General features: G+C 45.0%; 1 protein-coding gene across 2 annotated transcripts in view; it reads left to right on the forward strand.

Annotated features, from left to right (window-relative positions):
- ETV6 (ETS variant transcription factor 6) overlaps positions 1-23,853 on the forward strand; it is a 235,444-nt gene that overhangs the window by 70,917 nt on the left and 140,674 nt on the right. The window contains exon 2 of one of the 2 annotated variants that reach the window (XM_026502411.4): positions 19,823-19,952. In XM_026502411.4, coding sequence (XP_026358196.1) covers positions 19,823-19,952 — 130 coding nt within the window. The remainder of the gene's footprint in view (positions 1-19,822; positions 19,953-23,853) is intronic. The other variant, XM_026502412.4, reaches the window with a different exon arrangement.

The raw sequence follows: 23,853 nt of genomic DNA on the forward strand, positions 1-23,853 counted from the left end.
TTGAGAATACCTTCCTCCCCAAGGGCTCAAAGCCCTTTATAGTCATTAATCTTCATCCTGCTTCTTTTCTTAAAAACTTGAAACGTTAGCGACCATTTTGCAGGTGTCGTACCAGCTACAACTTCCAGCTAAATGCATTTTATCTGTCCGGGTCCATTAGCTCGGTTGAGAATGTGGCCCTACGGCAGGCAGTAGGGAGACCCGTTTGTCTGGGTTTCTGTGGGACTTTCCTCGTTTCAGCACCCAAACCCCACATCCCAGCAGCCCCCTCAGCCCCAGGGAAACCAGGATGGTTGGTCATTCAAGAAGGCAAACCGTGCTGGTAGCCCTGAATGAAGAGAAATCCTTCCACCCTGCCATCCTTACCTTCAACCTTGGCCAGCGGCCTGAGAAATGACCCAGACAAGAGTCCGTGAATGACACAGCCCAGACCTTTCATGCCACTCGGTGGAAGAGGATTCAAAGCCCATCGCCATGGAATTAGGGAAATTCGAGATGAGTAAGGATAGCTTTGTGTCTACGAGGTAAAATTTCTGGTTTCTTGGGGTTTTTTTGGGGTTTTGTTTTTTTTCTGTTTTTGGTCTTACCCTTTCGCTCCTTGCTACAGTACATGGTGAAAAGCGAAAACAAGAACTGATAACTACCTAATTTCTGAAACAAGAAGTGTGATTTCAGATACTTCTGTCGGTCTCAGATTTTTCATCTGAAAAATGAGGATGCTGGTCTTGATGTCTAGGGCCCCTTTCTGCTCAAACTTACGATGAGGAAAGAAGCAGGAAGTAGGAAGCAGGAGGGGGAAGCAAGAAAATGGACTCCATCCCCTTTCATAAGCTCTACTCACCATAAGCTCTGCTCACCGGGAGGACATTTTCCTTTAAGGATGAATCTTTCGACATACTTTGGGCGTTTCCACCTGTCATGTCCCACCTCGTCTTTTTCTACCATCTTACGCCGTGTTGTTTGAATGCACTGCTTTGTCCAAGCGGGGGAGGGAGTGGGCGGCTGCCATGGTTCTCCAGGTGCACCCGATACACAGACAGCCTTTCCTTTTCTGCCTTTAGAGGACCTAGAACAACCCTTGCTCTTAGGACACTCTGGCAGCGGGCCTAAGAACCTTACCCCAGATGTCAGAATATGCCCTCTTCTATTTAAATTGTCCAACTCCAGGTATACAGTCATCTCGTGAAACACTAGAACTTGCAAATACTTTCCAATATATTTTTTACTGTCTTTCATGAGCCCATCGTGCCACTTGCCTTCACTCCCCTTCTTGGGGAGGAAATGTAGAGGGATCACAGCTTTCAAATCCAACGTACCTTGGTTCAACTTCTAGCACCGTTGATCGTGTGGTATTGGCAAGCATGGTCTTTAAGCTTGTTGCGGCTGGATTTCTTCATTTATAAAACCAAAAGGTATCCTATCTTAGTGTTGGTACATAGATGGTGCTGAATATATTTTAATGACCTCTTAGCCCTTTTTTTTCTCTTAGCCCTTCCCTCTGTACCACGTTCTCTGACGTGTCACCTTGTTTTCGTTCTTTGCCCCCTGTTAATTTCAGAGATTACAGGAAAGGTGTTCCAGGTAGAGGAGAGTAAGTACACAGTGAGCGGGTGCTAATTGAATAATTATACCAGGCTGCTCCTCCTGACAACTTGTACTAGGCCACGCTGCCCCTGAATGCTGATGGAACCAACTGGGGAAAAGATGTCGTTTGCAAAGAACCAGTCCCCTCAGTGTAAGAAATGAAATGTGTGCATTATCGGGCACCTTGTGCACCACGACTCCCATGCCCGATGATACTGAAAAGTTGACCTGTAAATGCAGGTAAAGCTGACAACTGATCATTGTGGCAGACAGCGGGAAAACCTCCCTTCACCAGATCCCTGGGTGTTTCACCTGTTGTCACTAACATGTTCATCAAAGAGAATCAAATGCATTGGGGCGCCTGGGTGGCTCAGTCGGTCAGGCATCTGCCTTCAGCTCAGATCATGATCCCAGCGTCCGGGGATCGAGCCCAGCATCAGGGTCCTTGCTCAGGAGGGAGCCTGCTTCTCCCTCTCCCTCTATTCACTCCTCCTGCTTGTGCACACTGTTTGTCTGTCTCTCTCAAATAAGTAAATGAATTCTTAAAAAAAAAAAAAAAGAATCAAATGTATGTTTTCCCTTTGAGTAGAGCATAGAAAATAGTGTTACGGGAATTATCTAAAATCTCTCTCTGGGACCATCTCCCAAATCCAGGTCGATGGATGACCTGATCATGCTAGGATATGCAGACCTGGCGGTGGACGCTTCTGTTGCAGCATCTTTATAGCAATGGACTCTTTTGATTTCCATTTTCCTGTTGTTTTTTCCCCCTGTTGTTTTCCTTGCTTAGAAACAGGTGATTTGCAAAGGCACTTGAAAGTGACTTAAATCCTATAATAGATAATCATTTTACAGGAGCACTGTATCTTTTATCATACAGTCCTTGATGTAATTATGTGATAATTAAGTGTAATGATGTGATATCGTGAGCCTACCACAGATGGAGCCACCAAGCCGTCTCAGAAATGACCGTATCTGTACGGGTGTATGTCTGCACGTCTTTAAGATTTGGCACATGTACACTTGTCATTGATATTTATTACGCTTTTTATATGCTAGGTCCTATGCTAAGTTCTAGGGTATTATGTGCTTCAATCCTCACGGCCTTTTGAGGTAGAGCCAGTGTTATTATTACCCCATTTTGTAGGTGAAGCAGCTGAGGCTTGTAGAGTTTAAGTAACTTGCACAAAGTTGTACAAAGTCGTGCAGTAAGTGCCGGAGCCAAGACTGAAAACATACCTGTGTGCTTCCACGCCATAGCTCTTAACTACCACTCTGTACAGGAAAAAGTGTAGAACTGAATGAAGAAATCTAAGGAAGAGGAAACATGATACCTAGAGTCTAATGTCTTTTGTGATAACCATGTGAAACTTTTGTCTCTTTAAAATGTCATCCAGGGGCGCCTGGATGGCTCAGACATTTGAGCATCCAACTCTTGATTTCAGCTCAGATCATGATCTCGGAGTTGTGAGATCGAGCCTTGTGTCAGGCTCTGCGCTCAGCACAGAGTCTGCTTGAGATTCTCTTCCTCTCCCTCTGCCCCTCAAATAAATAAATAAATCTTTTTTAAAAAAAGCCATTAAAATAAAACTTAAAAGCTCCATTCTTCATCTTCTACTTCATAAGAATGGGCAAAAAGTCCAGGTAATTCATGGCATGTGGCCCCTTTTTGAGATACTGTCTCGTTTCCAAGCCTTCTTTTTCCTTCCAGTTCCGTAGGTTCTGGTGTTTCTCTGGTGCTTCATCCACCTGCTCTTCTGTAGGTGTTTGTGGGTCTACCAGCATTCACATGGCAACTTCTGCTGAAGTACCTTAGCCCTAACATCAGCACAGGGTGGGGGTCATGGACCTCTGAGTGGCTTCTTGATGCCCGTGGAAGAAGGCTAAGAGAGCTGGTCTTTGGAGGGCTTACCTCTTAGTGAAATCAGAATTGGTGCGTCACCTAATGTGATTTCTAGAGCAGTAGGGGTAAGGCTAAAAATGGGATACTTGTACCAGCAGTCAAATATCCACATACGTGTTGTCTCCTTTAGAGTTTCAAAGTAGTCCCTTAAAATATAAAACGTTTACTTGAATTGTGCACTCCTTGCTTGTTGTCATGGAAGAAAGACCCTCAGTTCATAGGCTCTGGGTTCAAAGACTGGTTTATCACTTATTAACATTAGGCAGTTTATGTAACATTGTTGAATCCCAATTTTTTAGTCTTTAAAATGGGAATTAAAATGTCACACTTAATTGGATTGCTGGGAAATTTAAATGAAATAATATATGTGCCTGCTATGTAAGAGCTGACAATAAATATTTTTCCTTAAGTTTTTTTTTTCCTCCTCTAGACTTTAAGCTCTTTAAAGAAAATAAAGATTGTTTTTCTTACTCATCTCCATGTTCTCAACACCTAGCAGGGTCAGGCATGTATTCATTGAATCAAAAATGTTTTAGGAAGGTCTTCAGATCATTCACTCACTCCTTCATTCGTTGCATACGTACGGTGTGTCAGGCTGTGCTAGGGATAGTAGAGTCACCAGCACAAACATAGTCTGCCGCCACTTTCTTAAGTCTTTGTGAGAGAGAATCATTATATAGATAATAGAGTAATAAGCAACTTTGGTCCTTGAGGCGGGATTTCAATTTTGGAAATAGCCAAAATTACTTGGCCTCAAGTCTGATGAGTACTTGAAGCTGTGTTTGGTCAGATACAAAGAATAGCAATAAATCATTATAATTTGGTTCTGAAAGTCCTAAAGGAGGTATTTCTAAAGTATTTCTTGGGCAGGAGGGTGTCACTGGAATAATTATCACCACATTAAAAAGGTCTGTCTCACAAGGCAGCACAATTGATGTGACGGGATCATAGTATATAGGTAAGGTGTTCCAGGAACTTGGAACCACTGGGAATAAGGCCTAAAAACAAGTCAGATAGCTGGATGAGTGGGCAGGGAACATGCCTCCTGGAGAGGAGAAGTAAGAGGAGATGAGGCAGTGTTGACAGATCCTCGCAAGATTCTTATGTAACAGTTGGACTTAAAACTTTATCAGTAAGTCACTAGGTAGCCCTAGGGGAAAACACAAGACAAAAGACGAGTTTGTGTTGGCACCAAGAAATGCTCTTGGTGAGATTATCTACTGAGGCTCCTTCAGTCCATCCATCCATCCGTCCATCCATCCATCCACCCATCCAACAATGAGTGCCTAGTGCCAGCCGAGAGGCAGGACTCTAGATGCCATGGCAACAGAACAGGCAAGTCCCTGCTCACCTGGAGTTTTCTGCTAATGACAGCCTTCCCTCCTGGGTGAGTGGGAGGGTCTGGGTCTCTAGTGTGCTGTCGGGGGGGGGGGGGTCTAAGAAGCAGGTGAAGGTGAGGTAGGCCTCCAATATGGATGTAGACACAGGAAAATGGAAGTCCAAGCTCCCGCAAGCCATCAACCTGGAAACAAACTGTGAAGACAAGACGTAGATCCACAGTCAAGGGCAGATCTGCTGAGAAGGGCAGGCGTGCACAGACTGGGGGGCTAGGCCTGAGACAGGAGGAGAGGCAGGACAGGAAGCCCTGAATGGGCAGTTGAGCCCATGGAGGGGAACGAGCTGCTTAAAACCCTGAGTTGGGATGATAGAGCTAAAACCCTATACTCGAATATAAGAAGTTGTCTTAGCATCTTTATTGAACTAGAAAGTGATCGACAGTGGATTTGAAATAACTGCTTTTTTATTTAGGTGTTAAGACTCTCCGGGGCGTGTGAACTTTTCACCTTACCCCTTTGTCCTGCATTTGAGGTGTAACACACTCAAGGCCGGCCTCTGATTTGAGGCTGATTTCTTTTTCCGGTCTCAACCGAGGAGAACACTGCCTGCTCGTCTCTTCCCAGTGATCTATTGTGCACACATAAAATGCGACAAGACTTATGCATTTTTTGTTAGTTCTTGATGAAAGTTGTGGACCGGGGAGGCAGCAGTAGTCTTCGAACCTAGGTCTGAAAGTAGTGGAAACCACTGCATGAGGAGAACGTGACATGGTTTGCGTGGCCTTTTTCATATTTTAACTCAGTGGATTTACTCAAAACCTCGGCAGTCAGTCAGCACAATTGTCTCCATTTTGTAGCTGAGGAAATGGAGACGCAAGTCTGCCCTGCCTTCTTCTTGTAGTTTTTGTCGTTTTAATGGGAGGAATTCGTGTGCGGGGAATATTGAGCGTGTGTTGCCTGAACAAAGTGTATGCCTTTACACTTGTGTTGTTCTTCAGGCTTGTGAGGAAGGGAAGGCACATACAGATGGCTAGAATCAGTAGGGGGGAAATGTGAGTTGCATTACAACTGTAGGGTTAGACTTAGTAAGAGATGGAGTATATGGGGGGAGGGACGCAAGGATGTCCTTCTGGGAGAGCATCAGTCCCAGGCCATGACACCTGTGTTTCTTTTCAGCAGCTGCTCCAGTGAGCGCGGGTCCGACCCCGACTTGCTCTCAAGAAACTTAGAATCGTATCATTTACTCTGTAGAAGGCTTTACTTTCACTCTAGTTCTGTTTTCTCCTGACTAGATACATCGTTCTTCTGATGAGGGCACAGTGTCTTCTGCGAAATTGAAACCTCTGTTTTATGGTTCAGAGTTGTAGATGGGAGACATCGTTAGTATTAAACAGAGTGCCCAAAGCTTTAGGAGCTGCAGGTGGGTTCTGTTTCTAGGCAGCGCCTAAGGACGGTTGTGGCCAAGTTCAAGAACATCCCAGTGAGGGAAGGTTGCAATGCACAGTGATCATTTGTATTGGGGAGGAGAGCGGAAGCTGCAAAGTGGCGTCCTGAACGGACTTGTTTTTCAGCTCCCAGGGAAATTTGTTAGGTAATTAAAAAGAGCGAGCGAGCGAGAGACAGAGGAAGATAGATATTGATAAGAAGAAGAAAGTAAAAGACTTCTCTTGATGGAGTCCAAACTCCTCTGTGTTCTGCCGAGTGCTGAGAGGCTCATCGTTTCCGAGGAGAGGGGCAGGAAGTACCTCTGTCCCCTTTGTCCTTCTCTGTAAATGGCTTCCGGTTTAGAGGACTCTGATGACTGACCACTGCAATTGGAGAAATGCAAGAAGAGGAACATGGGCCATCTGTAGTCATTGTCTACTCAGAGTTCATGATGTTTCAGAAAGGATGTGGGATAACATCACACCTTGTGACCTCCACTTATTCCTGTGGGGTGTGCACCGTCCCAGTGTCTAACCCATAATACGCAGTAGCTATATATGGAAATGGCTAGTGCAACAGAAAAGCTGAATTCTTAACTTATTTCATTTTAATTAATTTCAATTTTAGAATTTACTTGATTTTTATTAAAAATCTTTTAAAGTGTGTTTGGAACAGCTTGGGTATGGGAATTTACCTTTTCAACTATAAATTGTGTGAACTCTAAATACAGATTGAGTATTTCCAGTGAAAATTTGGTGTCTGATTTGAGCTGTAACGTAAACTACACACTAGATTCCAAAGACCTACTATGAAAAAAAAAGAACATATCTGAATAAGTTTATTGATTTGTGTTTCAAAAGAATATTTTGGATACATTGGGTTAAATGTAATGTATTATTTAAATTAATTTTACCTGTCCCTTTTTTTCATGTGCCTAGTGGAAAATGTTAAATGATACGCGTAGCTCGCGCTGTATTTCTGCTGGACAGCATTGGTCTAGATAATGCCCTAGGGGACCCACTGGAAGTATTATTAGGACTTTTTTAAGAGAAAGTTGCTATAAGTTAATTGAGAGGATAGCTCTGCTTGTGCTAATCAGAATGATTTTCAAATGCATTTTTACCCCACACGGAAGCCACTGATTCTCATGCAGAGAACTAGTTAGTGCTTTGTCATTTGTGTTTCTTCAGACCCCGCTCCTTTTCTTCAGGCGGAAACCTTGGTGATCGTCAGCATAGATTTGATTTGCTTGTGGCGAGGAACATAAAGAAATCCAACTCGAGGGGAATTCCATAGCAGTATAGGACATAGCAGCCCTTTGCTAGCTCCTGTTTGGACCCTTCTAGCTCCAAGTGGTTTTCAGAGTCCCTATTTCAACTTTCTGGTTCAACTTTCCAGATCTTCCTATTTATAGACTTTCGGTTGTTGGCAGCTCCGTGTTGGAGCTGTTGTTGACACCACTGGTGAGGCCTGACTGGCGGTGATACTGCAATGTGCTTTCACAGCTTGGTTTGCAAGTTGCTTTCTAAAGATGCGAAGAGAATTACCATCCTCCGCTGTAGTAGTTTCAACACCTGAGTGGATTTCAGATGCTAAAGTCACATTCTTGCCATGATTCTATCGCTGTTTCAGAATTGTATTTTACTTAAAGGAAGAGGAGATAAAATACGAATAACATCAAGATGGCTTTTAAACTTGAAAATTTTGTTTTAGAGGAAGAACTTAAGTTTTCAGTGGCTTCCCTCCCCCCATAGGTTTTGTTTTGTTCGTTTTTGTTTTTATCAAGGAACGAATAAATAACTTAGCTGGGCTCTTCAGTAAGCCACCCTTCCCCTTATGGGCCACTTTATACCCAGATTTTATCTCGAGTTTAAAAACATTCTAGGCAGGAGGTAACTGTGTAGAAAGATGACGTATTTGAGTTTAGGGCCACTAGCTTCAAACAGAGCAGTTATATTACTCCTTCAAGAACCTTGTTAACCCTTCAGCCTCAATTCCTACATCTGTCAACTAGGTTTCGTATTAGTTGCGGTGACATGACTCTTAGGGGTGTTAGGAGGATAGAACAGCCTGTAATTGAAGGGCTTTTGGTAACTGAAGGGTATCTTGGTAAAGAGCATTTGCAGGCTCAAGATTTCTACTAGTTTAGGGTTCTAAGATTTTATCAAGAAGTCGGCTGCTCAAGCTATTTCTTCAAATTATAGTGGGTCAATAGTTCATGTGCAAAAATAAAGACCTAACCACTAGTAGCAAGGTTACTCTGGGGGCACGTGGGGCCCACGCACCCCTTTAGAATGGCACAAATGCAGCCGTGGCCGCCATCATGGGGACCATGCCCCTCACCTGGGGAAAAGAGGGTGCCTAGTCTCCAAGCTATTTGATGGGGATTCATTCTTGAGCATGAAGGGAGTCCGGGGTCTGGGCATGTGAAGACAGACAGACCCTTCTGGGTGTGAGAAGGGGAAGGGAGGGCAGGCCAGAAATGGAACAGGTTTTCATTCCTTCTTGCTTTTCCTTCATTAACCTTGTCTTGCTCCTGCTACACACGTCAAGTGCAGTCAGTGCTGAGAACACAGGCTCTGCGTGGAGCCCCAGAAAGTGAAGCAGAACAGCCTTCCTGCTGGTGGGTTTGGGGGAAACTCCAGAGGCAGTTGGGAGGGAAGAGGAACCAATGCAGGCACACCTGTCTGGGGCCCTTGTTCCTATGTAGGTCAGGTAGTCATCCGTCAGGAACTTCCTGAATTGTACTGATAATCTCCATTTTATGGTAATGGCAGAACAGGAGCAACTTAGGAGGGAAGGACAGTTAACAGATTGGTTACTAAGGCTTCTCTCTTTTTTTAAGATTTTATTTATTTATTTGCGAGAGAGAGAAAACAAGCAGGTGAGAGAGGCGGAAGGAGACTCCTCACTGAGCAGGGAGCCCAATGTGGGACTCGATCCCAGGACCCCGGGATCATGACCTGAGCTGAAGACAGACGCTTAACCAACTGAGACACCCAGGCACCTGGTTAATAACATTTCTAAAACACTGTTGTGAAAGATAATCAGTTAATGTGTCTTGATTCACAGTATTTATTTGTGTCTTGATTCTGAGCCTTACCCCTCTGCCTATTGGAATCGCATGGGGAGGTTTAAAGATACTGATACCTGGCTGATTTACTTGGATACTGGAATTTTTTTTGTTCTCTTTTCTTTTTTTTTTTTTTTTTTTTTTAAGATTTTATTTATTTATTCGACAGAGATAGAGACAGCCAGCGAGAGAGGGAACACAAGCAGGGGGAGTGGGAGAGGAAGAAGCAGGCTCACAGCAGAGGAGCCTGATGTGGGGCTCGATCCCATAACGCTGGGATCACGCCCTGAGCCGAAGGCAGACGCTCAACCACTGTGCCACCCAGGCACCCCCTCTTTTCTTTTTTTTTAAGATTTTTATTTATTTTTTTATTTGTTTGAGAGACAGAGTGAGAGAGGGAGCACAGAGAGAGAGGGAGAGGCAGACTCCCTGCTGAGCAGAGAGCCTGACATGGAGCTTGATCCCAGGACCCTGGGTTCGTGACCTGAGCTGAAGGTAGACACTTAGCTGACTGAGCCACCGAGGTGCCCCAGAATTTTTTTTCTTCTTAGAGTTTCTCCAGATGATTCTCTTGTGCAGCCAAGATTCGGAATGCATGATGTAGAATGTGTGTTTCCTTGATTGTTAACTGATCCTGAATCCCTGGAGTATATGGAAATTCAAGCATATTTTTCATGTACTGTGGAGCCGTAATCGTTTTAATGAAGGCATGGATCTTATTAAAATAAATTGTTAGTCTTAACAACAGGGCTCCAAGAGTGTAGCACAGGCATTTCCTTATTTCAAGCTGTTTAATATTCTGATAATCACTGCTGTCATCTCTGACACACAGAAATCCATTGTCAAAAACAAAACTCCTTGGTCTTTGTAACCATGACCACAGCGAAGGAGAAGATGCCTTTTCTGAGTTCTTTTCAGGAGTCTCGTGTCTAAGAATCAGGGAATTCCTGGGATTTTTGATAAGCATAGGCAGTAGAGGTAGAAGATACTTGCCATGATGGTTATTACTTCTGGAAAAGTTTTTCTGAAAGAGGAAACGCGGGTGTGTGACACTGGTGATCAGTATTCCAGGTTGTTTATATGTTACTTTTTAAAGGTGTTGTAGAGGCTGGAGTGGGAGGGGGGATGAGAGTTCAATTCGGCCCTAATTCCTGTCAGTTATAGAGTGAGGTCATGTCAGTCTTGTCTTGGTTTTAATTAAGTTCTCGTGTTACAACATAAAGACAGGTTGAATTCTTAGAGCATACACAAAAAGTAGTGCTTTATTTGGGACTTCTACATTCCCTGTCATAATAAAGCCTTGCATTTATGGAGAGACTTTGTTTGAAGAAACTCATAATATTTTACAAGCTTCATCTCATTTATCTTTCAAATAATGTTCTGTGACAGTAAAGGCTGGGTACGGGTATGCCAGTCTCTCAAGACGGCAACGCTGAAGAGAGGTTGACCTCTTTCTCTTATGCTGCTTTTTAAGTATGGTGCTCTTACGTCATTCTGTTGAAAGTATTTTGGTGGTAAACATTTTCCAGAGATATAAATCTTTTCCAGATCTAATTTGCGCTTGTTACTCTAGGTATAGTTTGCAGGGCTTTTTCTATTTATATTTATTTCTCCACGGCCTGAGGCAGCCCAGGAGTGATCTGATCTATGGAGAGCGAGGGAATTTGTTCAGTCTGACCATGGTAGGGGCCTTTCCCCTGCCTTCTGCCTTACAGACTGGTGTACCCCATATGGTGGGGTGGGGGTGTTTCCTGGTTCACTAGAAAGGGACCGAATCCAGTGAGGAAGTTGTAGGACTTCATGCAGACAGCTTCCTTGGGGCCGCTGTTTTTAGACTTTATTCGGTTTTATTCAGTGTTTCTCTGGATTACTGTCATTTGAATGAGAATGTAAATCTTGCTCTGGTATCAAATCTTGAAAACCTGCTATTTCTTAGGATTAAAAAAGGCTTCTTCATTTTAAGGGAGGTCTGAGTTGCCTCCCCTGCAGCCACCACCCCAGCAGACAGCTGGGGTTGTGGGTTCAGGCCGTAGCTTCTCTTTCTCTCTCTCTTCCTTTTACGAGACTTCCAGGATACAGCCGGTCAAGAGAGAAGTGAAGAGGAGCAAAGCCCAGAGTGGTGTAACACGGGAGAAAGCTGCATGGGGGAGGGGTGACGGGTTTAGGAGCCGCGAGGCCGCTGGTGGAAGCGGAGGAGGGACAGGAAATGGTTAATGCTGTGCGCAAGTCTGACCTGCGTCCTCGGCCGGGTCCCAGGGGACTTGGCTCCCACCACAGGGGCACTGTGAGGGCTCTAGGAGAGCGGTCACGTGGCAGGTGGAACGTGCCTGGAAGGTGTCTCTCCTCTGGGGGGAGAAATTGAGAAGCGCTCTCTAATGGCGCCCTTGATACAACTAAATAGCAACTCTCTCAGTTCATTACTCGTTAGCCCCAGGCAGGGACACCGCATCCTGGCTAATTGTAATGGCCAGATCATTAAGGGGAATGGCATTAATGGAGGAGAAAGCAGCTAATCAAGAGCCGAACTTGGCCACTTTGTTGTGCCCAGGATATAAGCTGCTGTGAATTTAAGTGCCTATTTCTTTTGCTATTAGAATTAGTTAGGAAGAAAGGATTTAGTGACCCTCTTTTCAAAAGGTTGATCCAAAGCTCTGGGGCATTTATGGATAAAGCCAACAATTTGGATTTGAGGCTTGATTTTTCGCAGAGATAACACCTGCAGATTGCGTATAAAGTCACACCACCTTTCTTACACTGCAGCGACCCACTGTCAGTAGGACATGCCCTTTCGTGGGGTTTCCAGGAGCAATGAGGTACGTTGGTGAGCTCACCTAATCTCCGCTCAGAGCGAAAGCAGTCCTCTCCATCATGGCAGGGATTAGGGGGTGGTTGGGGCCACGGAACGCAGGCATTTAATTTTCCCATCCAGGTCGAAAGCCTGTGACCTCACCTGTGTTAGCACTGGGTTCCAGCCAAGTGAGCTGAGCGTCCTTCAAGAATAGACCTCCCTGGAAACCACAACCTGGCATGCAGAGGAATCACAGCTTGAGATTCTGCGTACGATTCATGTCAGAAATACTTAAGAAATTCAGGAAAAAAAAAAAAAAGGAAAGAAATTCATACCATCTCAGGGTTGGAAAGGATTTTAATTAAAATCTTTTAAATTGGAACAATAAAGAAATCTATTTGAGGTGTTTTTTGTTTTTGTTTTTTTTGCTTTGGTGCTTGTCTTAAAGGGTTAGCTCCTAGTTCTAGACACTTGTGCTGTTTCTAATAATATTTGGTAGAACAACTGCATTCTGTGAGGGGACTTGGGGAGTTCTGATGGAGAGAGGAGGGGACGGTGGTGGCGAGGCTTTGTTTACATCTGTTCTGCCCGCATTGTAATAAGCTCTGACTTGCCAGGGGATATAAGATCATATAAGACAGCATCTTGGAGTCCTGAGGCATCTTCAGGTTCTACTTGAGTTCCTTCCCCATGTAGGAACCCCTCGTAGAGTCACCTTCTAGCGTCAGCTTCAACTGGCTTGAGGGGGAGCAATATGCCACATACATATTTCTAGCATGTGGGTATATGCAGCTGGCCCTGTCCTCTGAGGTGCCATGGGGAAGCCTTATCTCTGCCTTACACTTGTCCTTCCCATATTTGAAGACCTCTAGAAGGATCCTTTAAATCTTTTCTTCCCCACGGGCCACCTGTATCCTTAGCGCCTTTATCGATTCCTCATCTGAGAGAATGGAGTCTGCCTCTAAAGACTGTTGGAGAAGCATCATGGGACAGTGGCCACTCGGTTTCTGGAGGCAGACTCAGCTCCTTCTTGGCAGACAGATGTTCTCACTCTAGGCATGAATGAATGTTGACAGGGCCTTTCCTCCTCACCGCTCCTGCGTGTCTCTCCTGTACATTGAGATTTGCTGCTCACTAGATAAATGGAAAGTAGTTGAGTAAGGGAAATGTGTTTTGTTGTTGTTAAAGAAAATCTTAGAGATAAAAGTAACATATTTTTACTCAAAAATTACCTCAGATGAGATTTCTGTACCAGGTGAAGTCATCATATGCACAAGTAATTTGCAAAGGCCCTGGCGGCTCTGCGTGTTGTGTTCATCCACAGGTAATACCTGGATGAATCCTAATGGCTACCTCTGCTCAGAGGTCATGGCAGGAGAGCTTCTCTCATGTGTCATGCTTAGTCCCTTCCTCAGCTAAATGCATTTACTCTCTTCATCTCTACTCCCAATAGGATAAGCAACAGGCTGCGGAAAGTCAGCACCCTGGCTTAGGCGGCTCTGTGGAGTGACTCTCAGGAACCCCACACAATTCTGTGAGGAGTGGGGGCACAAAGCAATGGAATATCCCAGAGCTGCAATGATTCTGACAAGCTTGGACTTCTCTCTGGGAATTCCCCATAAGTTGTGAAGCCACTGCCGATGGGCTGGTGCTACTTACATGTAGTATCTTATTTCTCCTCTTCAGACCAGCCATACCATCTCATGAGCTGGAGACGTCAACAGGATTGCTTAACCCCTGCAATCTTTAGGTCAGGTTCCTCCTTTGGAATGGAGACAGTCGTGCCTTCCTTGCAGGGTTATTGTGAGTCTAAAATAAAGGCTTCATGGCAAGCACATTCCAAGTGCTCCCCGAATGCTAGCTCCCCTTCCTGATTGTTGCAGTGACTGTATTATCCAACTAACATATCCACATATGTTCCGAAGGGTGTAAGTATTTATTATGAGGGCCCGTGTGTGTGTGCACGCGCATGTGTGTGTGTTTGTAGAGTGATACAGGATTTTAAATATTGGGACCATCGTGGAAATTTGAGAACTTGATGGTGGCAGAATTTATAATGCCTAGTCCAGGCATTGGCTCCTAGTGGCCGCTTGATGAATGCTGAAGTATCTCATAACAATGATAGGGGAAAAAATACCCTCGTGACCTTTTACAGCAATGTTGGACTATGGGGCCCATTGCTCACACTTCTTTTTTATTCACTTTGCTGTGCACAGATAACATAGTTCTGGGCAAAAGGAAGGCTTAAGATGCTGTAACGAATTGTGACTGATTGATAGACAAGATATACTATCTTCTGATTTTGGAAGGTGAGGAAGGGGGTTATTTCAGTTGTAAGTATACAGGAATCTGCATATTTCAGGTCCTGAACCCATCTGCTCAAGTGTCTAAAGCAAGAGAATCCTTCTTAGATGAGTTAGCCGGGCTACTAGGAAGATCTCCCCATCGGTGTGTGTGTGGTTTCTCGGATGCACGCTCCCACACCCCCTTCCAAGGGCTGAATGGGCATCTGGGCGACAAGGACAGAAGCCACAGGGATCAGGAGTGTAGTTCCACCTCTTCTAACTTGCACAGGGTATCCCTATTTTTCCCCTGAAATCACTGCAAGCACGTTAAAAGCCAAAGACCGATCGGGCTGTACAAATCCAGTGGCTCAGCACTCAGAGGGATGTTTCTCTCAGGACAGGAGCTGGACGCTAAGAGAAGGGCCTGCTTGGGCCTCTGGGATAGATGTCTCCCAAGCCCCTAGGGGATGGAAAGCTAGCATCACAACTTCACTCCTGGGATTTGATGGAGCTGGTTTTCTACTTCACAGTTCCTGTTGGAATACCGCAGACCCCCAGGTATATCGCAGATCCTAAGGCGTACAGCTTCCTTCTGGGGAAATGCCAAAGCCGCTGTGGCCTGTGGCCCTGGGTACAGTGTGTATTTAGAAAAGCAGACTGGTGTTTGCATCTTTTCCCAAGTTCTCCAAGTTGATCTTGCCACCTTTGGGGGTGAGCAAAATATTCAGTGTAGTTTTTCAAGTGAAAGGATTTGGCATTCGAGAGTGTGTTAGTTCAGGTTCTCGTGCATGTCTGTTTGCATCCCTGCGCCAAAAACCTCGAAAACCATGCCGCTCCAGCTTCTGTCTTGCTCAGTTTTTGGGTGACGTACGGATGTCGCTGGTTAATGAAAGCTTATTTAATGAAAGCTCCAGCCACCACCTTGTATCATTTTGCAGCCAGAAGAGTGGACTTAAATAATTGCGCATTCTGGCTTCAGTTTAGTGACTCTCGGTAAATCACTGCCTATAGGCGACATGTCTTCCCTTCGGTCTGTAGAAGACAAACTGTAAGCACGAGCATCGGCTTTCCCAGGCAGCTTTCCTAAAATCCTGCAGGGTGAGAAAGAGCTCCTTCCCTCCAGAGCTTGAGTATTCCCAGCGTGCCCACTGTACCTTGGGCCCTGGAGGTGGGCCGTCTTGGCTGAGATGTCAGTTTCAGCGCAGTGCAGCACGATGAAAGGGCACCTGTACAATTTTTACTATAGTTCCCTGAGAAATGGTCACCCCTCTGTTTCGTGGCACTCTTCCTCCTCAGGACTGTACACAGGCTTCAGAAACCATCCTTGGGGTCGTCTGGCATTCACAGTGGGGCTGGGGGCTGTTTTGGGAAAACAGTTCCTGAATCCGGACGTCTCCACTTTAGAGGAATCTTTAAAGTGACCTGTAAACCATCTTTTTGCAAGTACAAACTTTGCTTCTCTTTTTCTCAGTTCCAGAAATGCTTTGTATTTCCAGAAAGTTAATATTTAATTAGCAACAGGCTCTAAGTGTCTGAACCCTTCAGCCTCTTTAAAGAACTAATGGTGTAAAAACAAATGTGTAAATGCACCAGGGGGATCCCGATGATTTATAGAAGCTCTATATTGAATAATTTTGAAAAGGGAAGACGTTTTTGGTAATAAGAATATTCATTTTTTGACTTCTGTTCTGTGATATGCAGCCATGGGGAGGAGGGGAGAGGAAAATACCATTCTCCTACGGAGCATAAAATCTTTAAGCAGATTTTATGTGATAGTCACAGGTTCCTAAGCACTTGATTTAAAAATGAGCAGAGTCCAATGGGTACCCTTCATTGGCCCTTCATGGTTTTGGGGAGGAAGGAGGACAGGGAATAGACCTCATTTTGGTTAGGGTAGTTAAATGCTTGCAGCAACCCTACTCCATATTCCATTTAAATTAAAAAAAAAGAAAAGAAAAGCTTTCTATAATGGTTAGTGAAATTTACATTTCATCCCTTGCCTAAAACTATTTTTAGCCTTATTTTCTCTTTTCAGAGCTTTGTGCTGCTCCCCCCCCCAAGGTATTACAATTGGTCTTAGAAATGGCGGTGCTTCCCTTTTGTTCTGCACATTGGTTTGATAGGTTATGTCTGCACATTTGAGAGCAGCGCGTTTTGTTATTTTTTTTAGCATCTAAACAATCATGTAACCACATCACGGCCTTTTCAGTCACATCATTGACCTCCACCGGCAGTTTATCCCCCTACAACACTTGAGTGCATTAATATCACTGTCTGTAGCATTTTAATTTAATTAGAGCAGTGGTTATAATCCTCTCGGGAAAATCGTTATCCCCTCTGTACTGTTAAAATAAAACACCTCTGGTTTTCATCCGACTGACAATTTGCTTTGGAGGTGAATGAGCTGTGAGCGGGCACTCCCCTTCCCTTTGTTGGGGTCGGACCACAGAAGCAGTTGTGAGGATAAAGAGGTTTCCTTGATTTGAGAAACTGGATGTTGGTCTCCTTAAGCCTCTCCGTCTAGATGTCTCCATCTGAGAGAGTGTGTATTTCCTATTTCTAATTTCTGATAGTCTGGAAGTTGTGCCTTGGAGATGTTACGTGCCTGGTTATAGGAACTGATGAAAACACATGAACCATGTGAGTCGCCCTAGAAATTAACAAAAAGAGAGACAAAGGGAGATAAGCCTGCGGTGTGGGATTCCCAGGTGTGTGTTTTGTTCCATTTAGGAAAGGAGCCCACGTACTGGGTGGTGTCCTTTCTGGGGTCCCCCGAGTGTTCTCATGGCTGCAGAATCCAGGGTCAGGGTAGGTGTGTAATGGCTGCTAGCAAATTGCTCAAGGTCCTAGAAGTGCATTTTGCTTTAACCCCTCTTGGTCAAGGTACCCTCTCTTCTGCTACTACTGACAAATCTCTTCATGGAACCTTTTAAAAAGAGCTTTTTCCCGCCCCAAGCTTATGGTGTTGCATGGAATATTGCTGAGTTGAAACCGTCATGTGGAGTGAGAATCTAGAGTCTTTCTCGTCTAGAATTGTTTGGACATGGGGGTGGTATACAATGGCAGGGCAGACATTGAAGCGTGGCATTGCGGTAGAGCAGGAAGGACAGACAAGCACGCAGAAGTGCGTGCATACCGGGGGCCGGGAGGTGCCTCCTGAGAAAGGACAGTGAAGTGAAGGGACAGCGTGATAATTTAGCAAGTCAGAATGTATACATTTTAAAGGTGATACCTAGCTTGACTCTTATCAGTGGGCTAGAGGTAGTTTTCCCAGGAAACAAAGTAAAAGCGGTTTGGGGGGCTGGGTTTCTTCCATTTTTGTCCTTGATGGACTTGGTGAGGGGCGAGGGAGCTGGAATGACGTGGCCTGTCACAGGCACCAGTTGCAGGATCTGGTGAGTCTCTCCTTGCTTTAGGAGACAGTCATCATATTATGAAATGCCATCTTCTTTTTTTCTCACACTCGTGCCATGCCATTTGAAAACTCTTTGGCTGCTCTGTGTTTTCTTCATCAACAGTTTCACTTCTGCAAAAACCCTAACAAAACAAAGCTATTTCTGGGAATAAAGTTAACGGCAGATAAGATATCTAGACATATATTGGGACTGGGTTTTTTTTTTTTCTCGAGGGTTGAAGTGTGTGGAGAATTTGTTAAACTAGAAAAACAGACTGTGTTTAAAATGCTTAAAAAGCCCATCTCACTTTGAAAAACCCCTAAACAGATTTTGTATGGTTCCCATAGGTGTGTTGATGTCTTTGCCTCTTTCACCCCAAAAACCCCGAACCAAACACCAAAAAGTATAACTCCTCCTTAAGCGAGAGTTACTCAAAATATGTGTGATGTTTGGTAAAGTTTAAGAAAAGTGAAGTTGAAGCTTTTACCCCTGGGTGACCTTTCACTGGACATCTCGATTGATACAGAAATGAAATCTAGGATGTTTGTGCCTGCCTTTAATTAAGAAATTCGTGAGGAAAGTTTAGGATGTGTGTTTAAAAGGAAAAATTCCAAATGCCCTAGTTGCTGGTAAAGGATGCCTCAGGGAAGGTATAGCGATTCCATTCGGAAATTACAGAAATATGTATATATTCATTTAAAATCGAAACTTCCTACCACAACCACCAAACTTTCCAGGCTCTGAGCAGAAGAGAAGCTTTAATTTGGTTATAGAGCCAGGGGGACTCCCCTGCTTCCCTTTGCACATTTGATGAAATATAAAATGTTAGAGAACTGTCTTTCCAAAACATAAACACCCCCTTTGCTTTATTTTCATCTGTGATTTTTCTTTTGCTCCTGATTTTTGTTTTCATAATGGCATCTTACTGATCTTTTTCCCCCAACTAATTTTTGGACCTTGTATGTCCCACTTTACTTTGCTCAGTTGAACCACAGAAACGAGTGGAAGTTATGTTTATTTATGTATGGACTTTAAGTCAAAGTAGTTGATCTCAGATGCAAATTGCACTGCTCTTCTGGCTGAACATAATAGTTGGTTCCTTGCCATTATTTGCTGTGTTTTAACTTAAAGCCTAGTAATAATCCTTCCCATCCCATCCAGTTGTTTTAATTGATCTAACAAACACTGTCTGTTTGAATTTAAACAGTGCATCTGCAGAAGTCCCCCTCCCCCCTTCCCTTGTCAGTTGAGTAAGTATCTTCAATTAAACAGTACTTGCCTTAAATGCGACAGTTCTTGAATGAGCTCTGAAATACTTCAGAAGGAAAGGAAGTATCGATTCTGAGTTGGAGAATGAAGGGACAAGGAGATGTCATTAATGTCATAGATAATTCCCTGCTATGAAGGAAAAAAATTAAGCAGTAGATATTTTTGGCTTATAATGAGATAGATGGACCATAGAATAATCTTGCTTGTAGATTTATTAACTAAATCTAGAACTTACAAGCCATCACTTTGAGCTCATCTCTCATTGGATCTGAGTACAGAATCATATTTGTGTTAGAAGCTGGGGATGTTGCCAGAGAAGAGGAAACATGGTTTTAATGTATGGGTGACATTCATTATGGGACTTGAAGAAGTAATTTTTGAGAGACTACTCTTTAAAGCCATTCTCTTGGACATGCTGCTTCATTTCCTCCGCCTGGTCTCCCCTTTTCACTTGAACAAACCAATGGTGCAGAGAGGGGGAAATGGACACCTACTGACCCGGGTCTAAAGGAGAAGCCCTATGTCCAGTCTTTCCAGAGCCTTGTTCTAAATCCCAAATGCTGGAGATCTGAAAGACAAACTAAGTGTCTGGAGTGTCTGGAGAGGGGGCGAGGGGGATTGCTCTGAAGCCTGATCCGCCAGCGCTCAAATGCCCCCCTCTCCCTTTTGCTCCCCACCCCTCTCCCTGATTTCACACCCAAGTCAGTTCCAAGCCTTCATTGTCTTCTTCCCCCTCCCCTCTTCCTGCCCTTCTTTTTAACAGCAGGAACGAATTTCATATACACCTCCCGAGAGCCCGGTGCCAAGTTACGCTTCCTCGACTCCACTTCATGTCCCAGTGCCCCGAGCGCTCAGGATGGAGGACGACTCGATCCGCCTGCCCGCGCACCTGCGTGAGTGTTCGCGTGTGCGCGCGGGGGTGGGAGGGAGCACGCACCCCACCACTGCCAGAAGGACAGACGGACTGAGAGGGGAATGACTGACTATGCAGGGGAGGGGGTGCGGGGGGGGGGGCGGCGCTTCGGGCTGGAGAGGGGCAAGCTCTGAAATTGTTGCTCGGTGTCCACTTTGCGAAGCTGGTTTGCAGTACCCCCCCCCCAAGAATGGCATTGAAAAGCTTGAGACTCCTGTCCCTTGTTGCCATGTTACCCCGACGTCTGGAAATGTGCACTACATGGCAGAGTCCACTAAATCTCCTAAGAGGCAAAGTGAACTTTTTTGAAAAGTTTGCCCGTCTCCCTAAGTTCACACTTAACTCCTCTTTTTAGTATTTTCATAGGCCCTAAATTTTGGGCAGTTTCTGAGTCAGACTCCCTCCCCGCTTTGCTTTAAGGGTATGTCTTCTTCCTTTCTTTACAGAGCCTCCCCTCCTTTTAAAAAAAATTTTTTTAAATGCATGCTGGCTGCTTTTCTTCCCTTCATTTTACTGCCGAGATATGGCCTCCCATCCCGTCCTTTCTTCTCCTACCCTCTCCTGTTCTCCGATGCCTGCGTTGCCTCTGCCGCTCCGGTCAGTTTGCAGTCTTTCCGCCTTTCTCTCTCAGATCGTGTCTGTCCCTTGCCTCTCCCAGCTCCCTGTCTGAGTCCTCAACTTCAGCTTGGCAGAGCATCGGGGCTAACACACTTATGCTCTTGGGGCCAGCCTCCAAAGCAGCCGACACCTGTCATTTCCTTTTTGTCTTTCTTTCCTGTGCTGCCGCCCAGCCTAGATGATACAGCATGATGGGGCAGCTGGGGAGAATGAGTCACCTGATTCCCACCCTGATCACTGTGGCCAAGAAAACGCCAGCCTTTCTGGCTTGAATATTGTCCCGAGGGTGCAGGTCCAGGTTGTAGAAGACATGGGGGGTCACCTTGGCTCTTCCCTGGCTGATTCTGAATACTACGGCAGTGGCACGGTTGTGCTTGCCGTGTCTTTCTGGCATGGTAACGCTCCCCAGGATGCTCGCCTCCTCTTATTCCATCCCTCCTCAGAAGCCAGAAGGTTGCTTGCTGAAAGTGGAGAACAAAAAGAGATCAAGGATGTAGGCTTCTCTTCGCTTGCCGTGTGAGAATTCAGGGAATCAGGTGACTGTGTTGCTGGGAGGTCCTAGGAGAATATTGCTGGTTTATCCCTTCTCCTCCAGTGAGGAGGATTGCGGGGATTATGGGGAGGGGCTGAGGGCCAGGAGAACCTTTTCTTCCCTCCTCCAGCTTGCTGCAGCCTTCCCTCGGTATTTACAAAGTTGCTACAAGTGGCAGTCAGCACATTCCAGCTTCACTTGGGCAAGGAGGTAAAGGGCAGAACTCCACTCTCCCATCTTCTCCACAGTGAACTTTTAAAGATGCGACTGGACCGGTGGCTGTGCCATGCCAGGATCATGACTGCGGGCACTGCTGTCCTTGGTAGACTGGAGTGTTGAGGCACCAGTGGAGTAGACAGGACTGGAAAAGAAATTGGAGTCAGCTAATAGCATCTTTTCCTCCAAAAGCTGTCCTGTGACCAGTATATTCGCTTCAGGAATAGTCACTTCCAAATCGAACTCGCTCACGCCATGCAGGCAACTATCCTACTATCTAATCTCATTCACTCGTTTATTCCGCAAATAGTTATTGATTATCTGTGCTGCACCAGACGCTCTTCTGGATGCTGGGGATACCGAAACGAACAGAGCAGACCAAACTCCTTGTCCTTACAGAGTTTAAAGACGAGTACAGAGAAAAAAAAAATGTCTGAACACTTGTCCCAAACAGAGATTTCTGTCATAGCTTTTTATCCCTTTGTTTTGAGACATCCCCCCCCCCCGCCCCCGCCCCAAGGAGGCCCTAACTCTTGGTTCGCCTCTGGATGCCTTTATTTTTGGAAGCCCTTTTACCACAGGACTGCCTCCCCATAAGTAGTTACCATGGCAGAAGAAACAAAGAAACACACCAAACTAGCCAGTTAGAAGATCTTCATTCTTAATTAGTTCTGCTGTTAAACTAGCTGGTTGACTGTGAGTCAGTCATCTTAATACCCCTTTTCCTACCATGCAATATTGTGACGGGACAAGAGAACGTTTAACGGCCCTCTTCACTTTAAACTATCATGATCTTACTCAGGGAGTCCTTCTCCGTACTTGGAACCGTCTCTTCTATACCAACAGTTTCTGGAGTAGACAGTTTCCTCATGGGCCTCAGCTGGGCTGCCTCCCACTGCTCTGCAGGCCCTGCCATGCACCTAGCACACAACCGTATTAGCCAATATTTGTTGTGGTATTGCCCTGGTCCAGGCACTGTGTGGAGTGCTCTATGTAAATTATTTTATTTAATTCTCCCAGCAGTACCTGTAAGGTAGATGTTCTTTTAATATTCATGCCACACATAAGGAATTTAAGGCTTAGAGAATTTAAGGAACCTGCCAAGGTCACACAGTTAGTAAGGGGTAGAGTCAGGATGAAAACTAAGTTCTGTCTGACTCCACAGCCTAGGCTCTTGTCTATACACCACTGTGTAAGTGTGTTTAATAAATAATTTTTGGATAGGTGGATGAATTCAGGCTTGACACTCAGCCATATTCACCGATGTGGCTATAGTGGCTGAAATGGTTTATGGCTGGAATCTTCTAACTGGTCAATGAACTGTGGAATAATTTGCTTATGTCCCTCGGATGGTGAGATGCATGGATGAATGGATCCCCACATATATAGTGATCAGATATAGGATTGTAGCGTCTTACTGCCGATCTTAGAATATAATCAGGTGTTAGAGTATGGATTCAGGTCAGGGCAATGCCTTTTGCTGGCAGCCTGACTTTAGAGACCGGCCGGGTAATCTGCATGAGCCCTGTTATCCTGACGTGGACTGAATCCTCTGAAAATGGAGGCTTCCAGGTTCTTGCTCTTTGTCCTCAGCTGGGGCTTTCCACATGAGGCTGAGCTGCCCTCCTCCCTCTCCTGTTCCAGGATTCAGCTGCCCATTGAGCTGTTTGAGAAACATCTCATGTAGTCCCTAGGATGGTTGAGGCTGTGCCATATACTTGAAGATGCATCCCAGCTGGGTTTTCAAACCTAAAAGAAAATAAATATTCTAACAAGGGAATTGGGTTATTGCTGTTTTAATCTGGGATTCCAGACAATTCCCAATGGAATGCTCATGGAAAGTACGGGGAAGAATCTGGAAGCCAAGACAGCAGCAGGACATTTATGGTATTGCTAGGTTGAAAGCATTTTTAGCTGCTTGTTTTAAAGAGATACACACCAGACTGGTGTGCCTCAAAGTCGTCTTCTTTTTAAACCATTTGTCCGCATTGATCTCCAGATAAACCTTCTCACTTAACTCTTTTTTCTCTTTTCATTCTTAAGTCAAAATATATCCTTTCCTGGTTGGAAGGAAGGCAGGGCTCATAATAGTGAAGATTCTCATACTGAGGGTTTCTCACCATTTTGTTCTGCAAATGCCAGCATTACCCAGTCTGAAGACACAGTGTGACAAATTAGCAAGCTATTGAGAAGTAGAAACTCATGCCTTTCCTTCTACTTGCCTGTGATTAAAACAAAGTGATAAATGGAGCAAAGTGTTAAGTGGTGATTATGGAGGACTTGCCAGGGCCACGAGGGGTAGTCTGGGCCTAGGAAAGGAGGAGAGCCAAGGGGAGAAAGGCCAGCCCCGCGCCATCCTGGCCTGGCCTCCTTGCTGCCCACAAGTGCAGGCCAGGCCTGTTAGCAGTCCTGCAGCAGATTTCTGGAACCTGTCTGTTGTAGTAGGAGAGCAGACACAAGTATGTTTACTGAGAAGATAGGAAGGGCTTCTCCTTCTACAAAGGGTACTGACTTA

Source organism: Ursus arctos, unplaced genomic scaffold, assembly GCF_023065955.2.
Source record: "Ursus arctos isolate Adak ecotype North America unplaced genomic scaffold, UrsArc2.0 scaffold_26, whole genome shotgun sequence".
Classification (NCBI taxonomy): Eukaryota; Metazoa; Chordata; class Mammalia; order Carnivora; family Ursidae; genus Ursus; species Ursus arctos.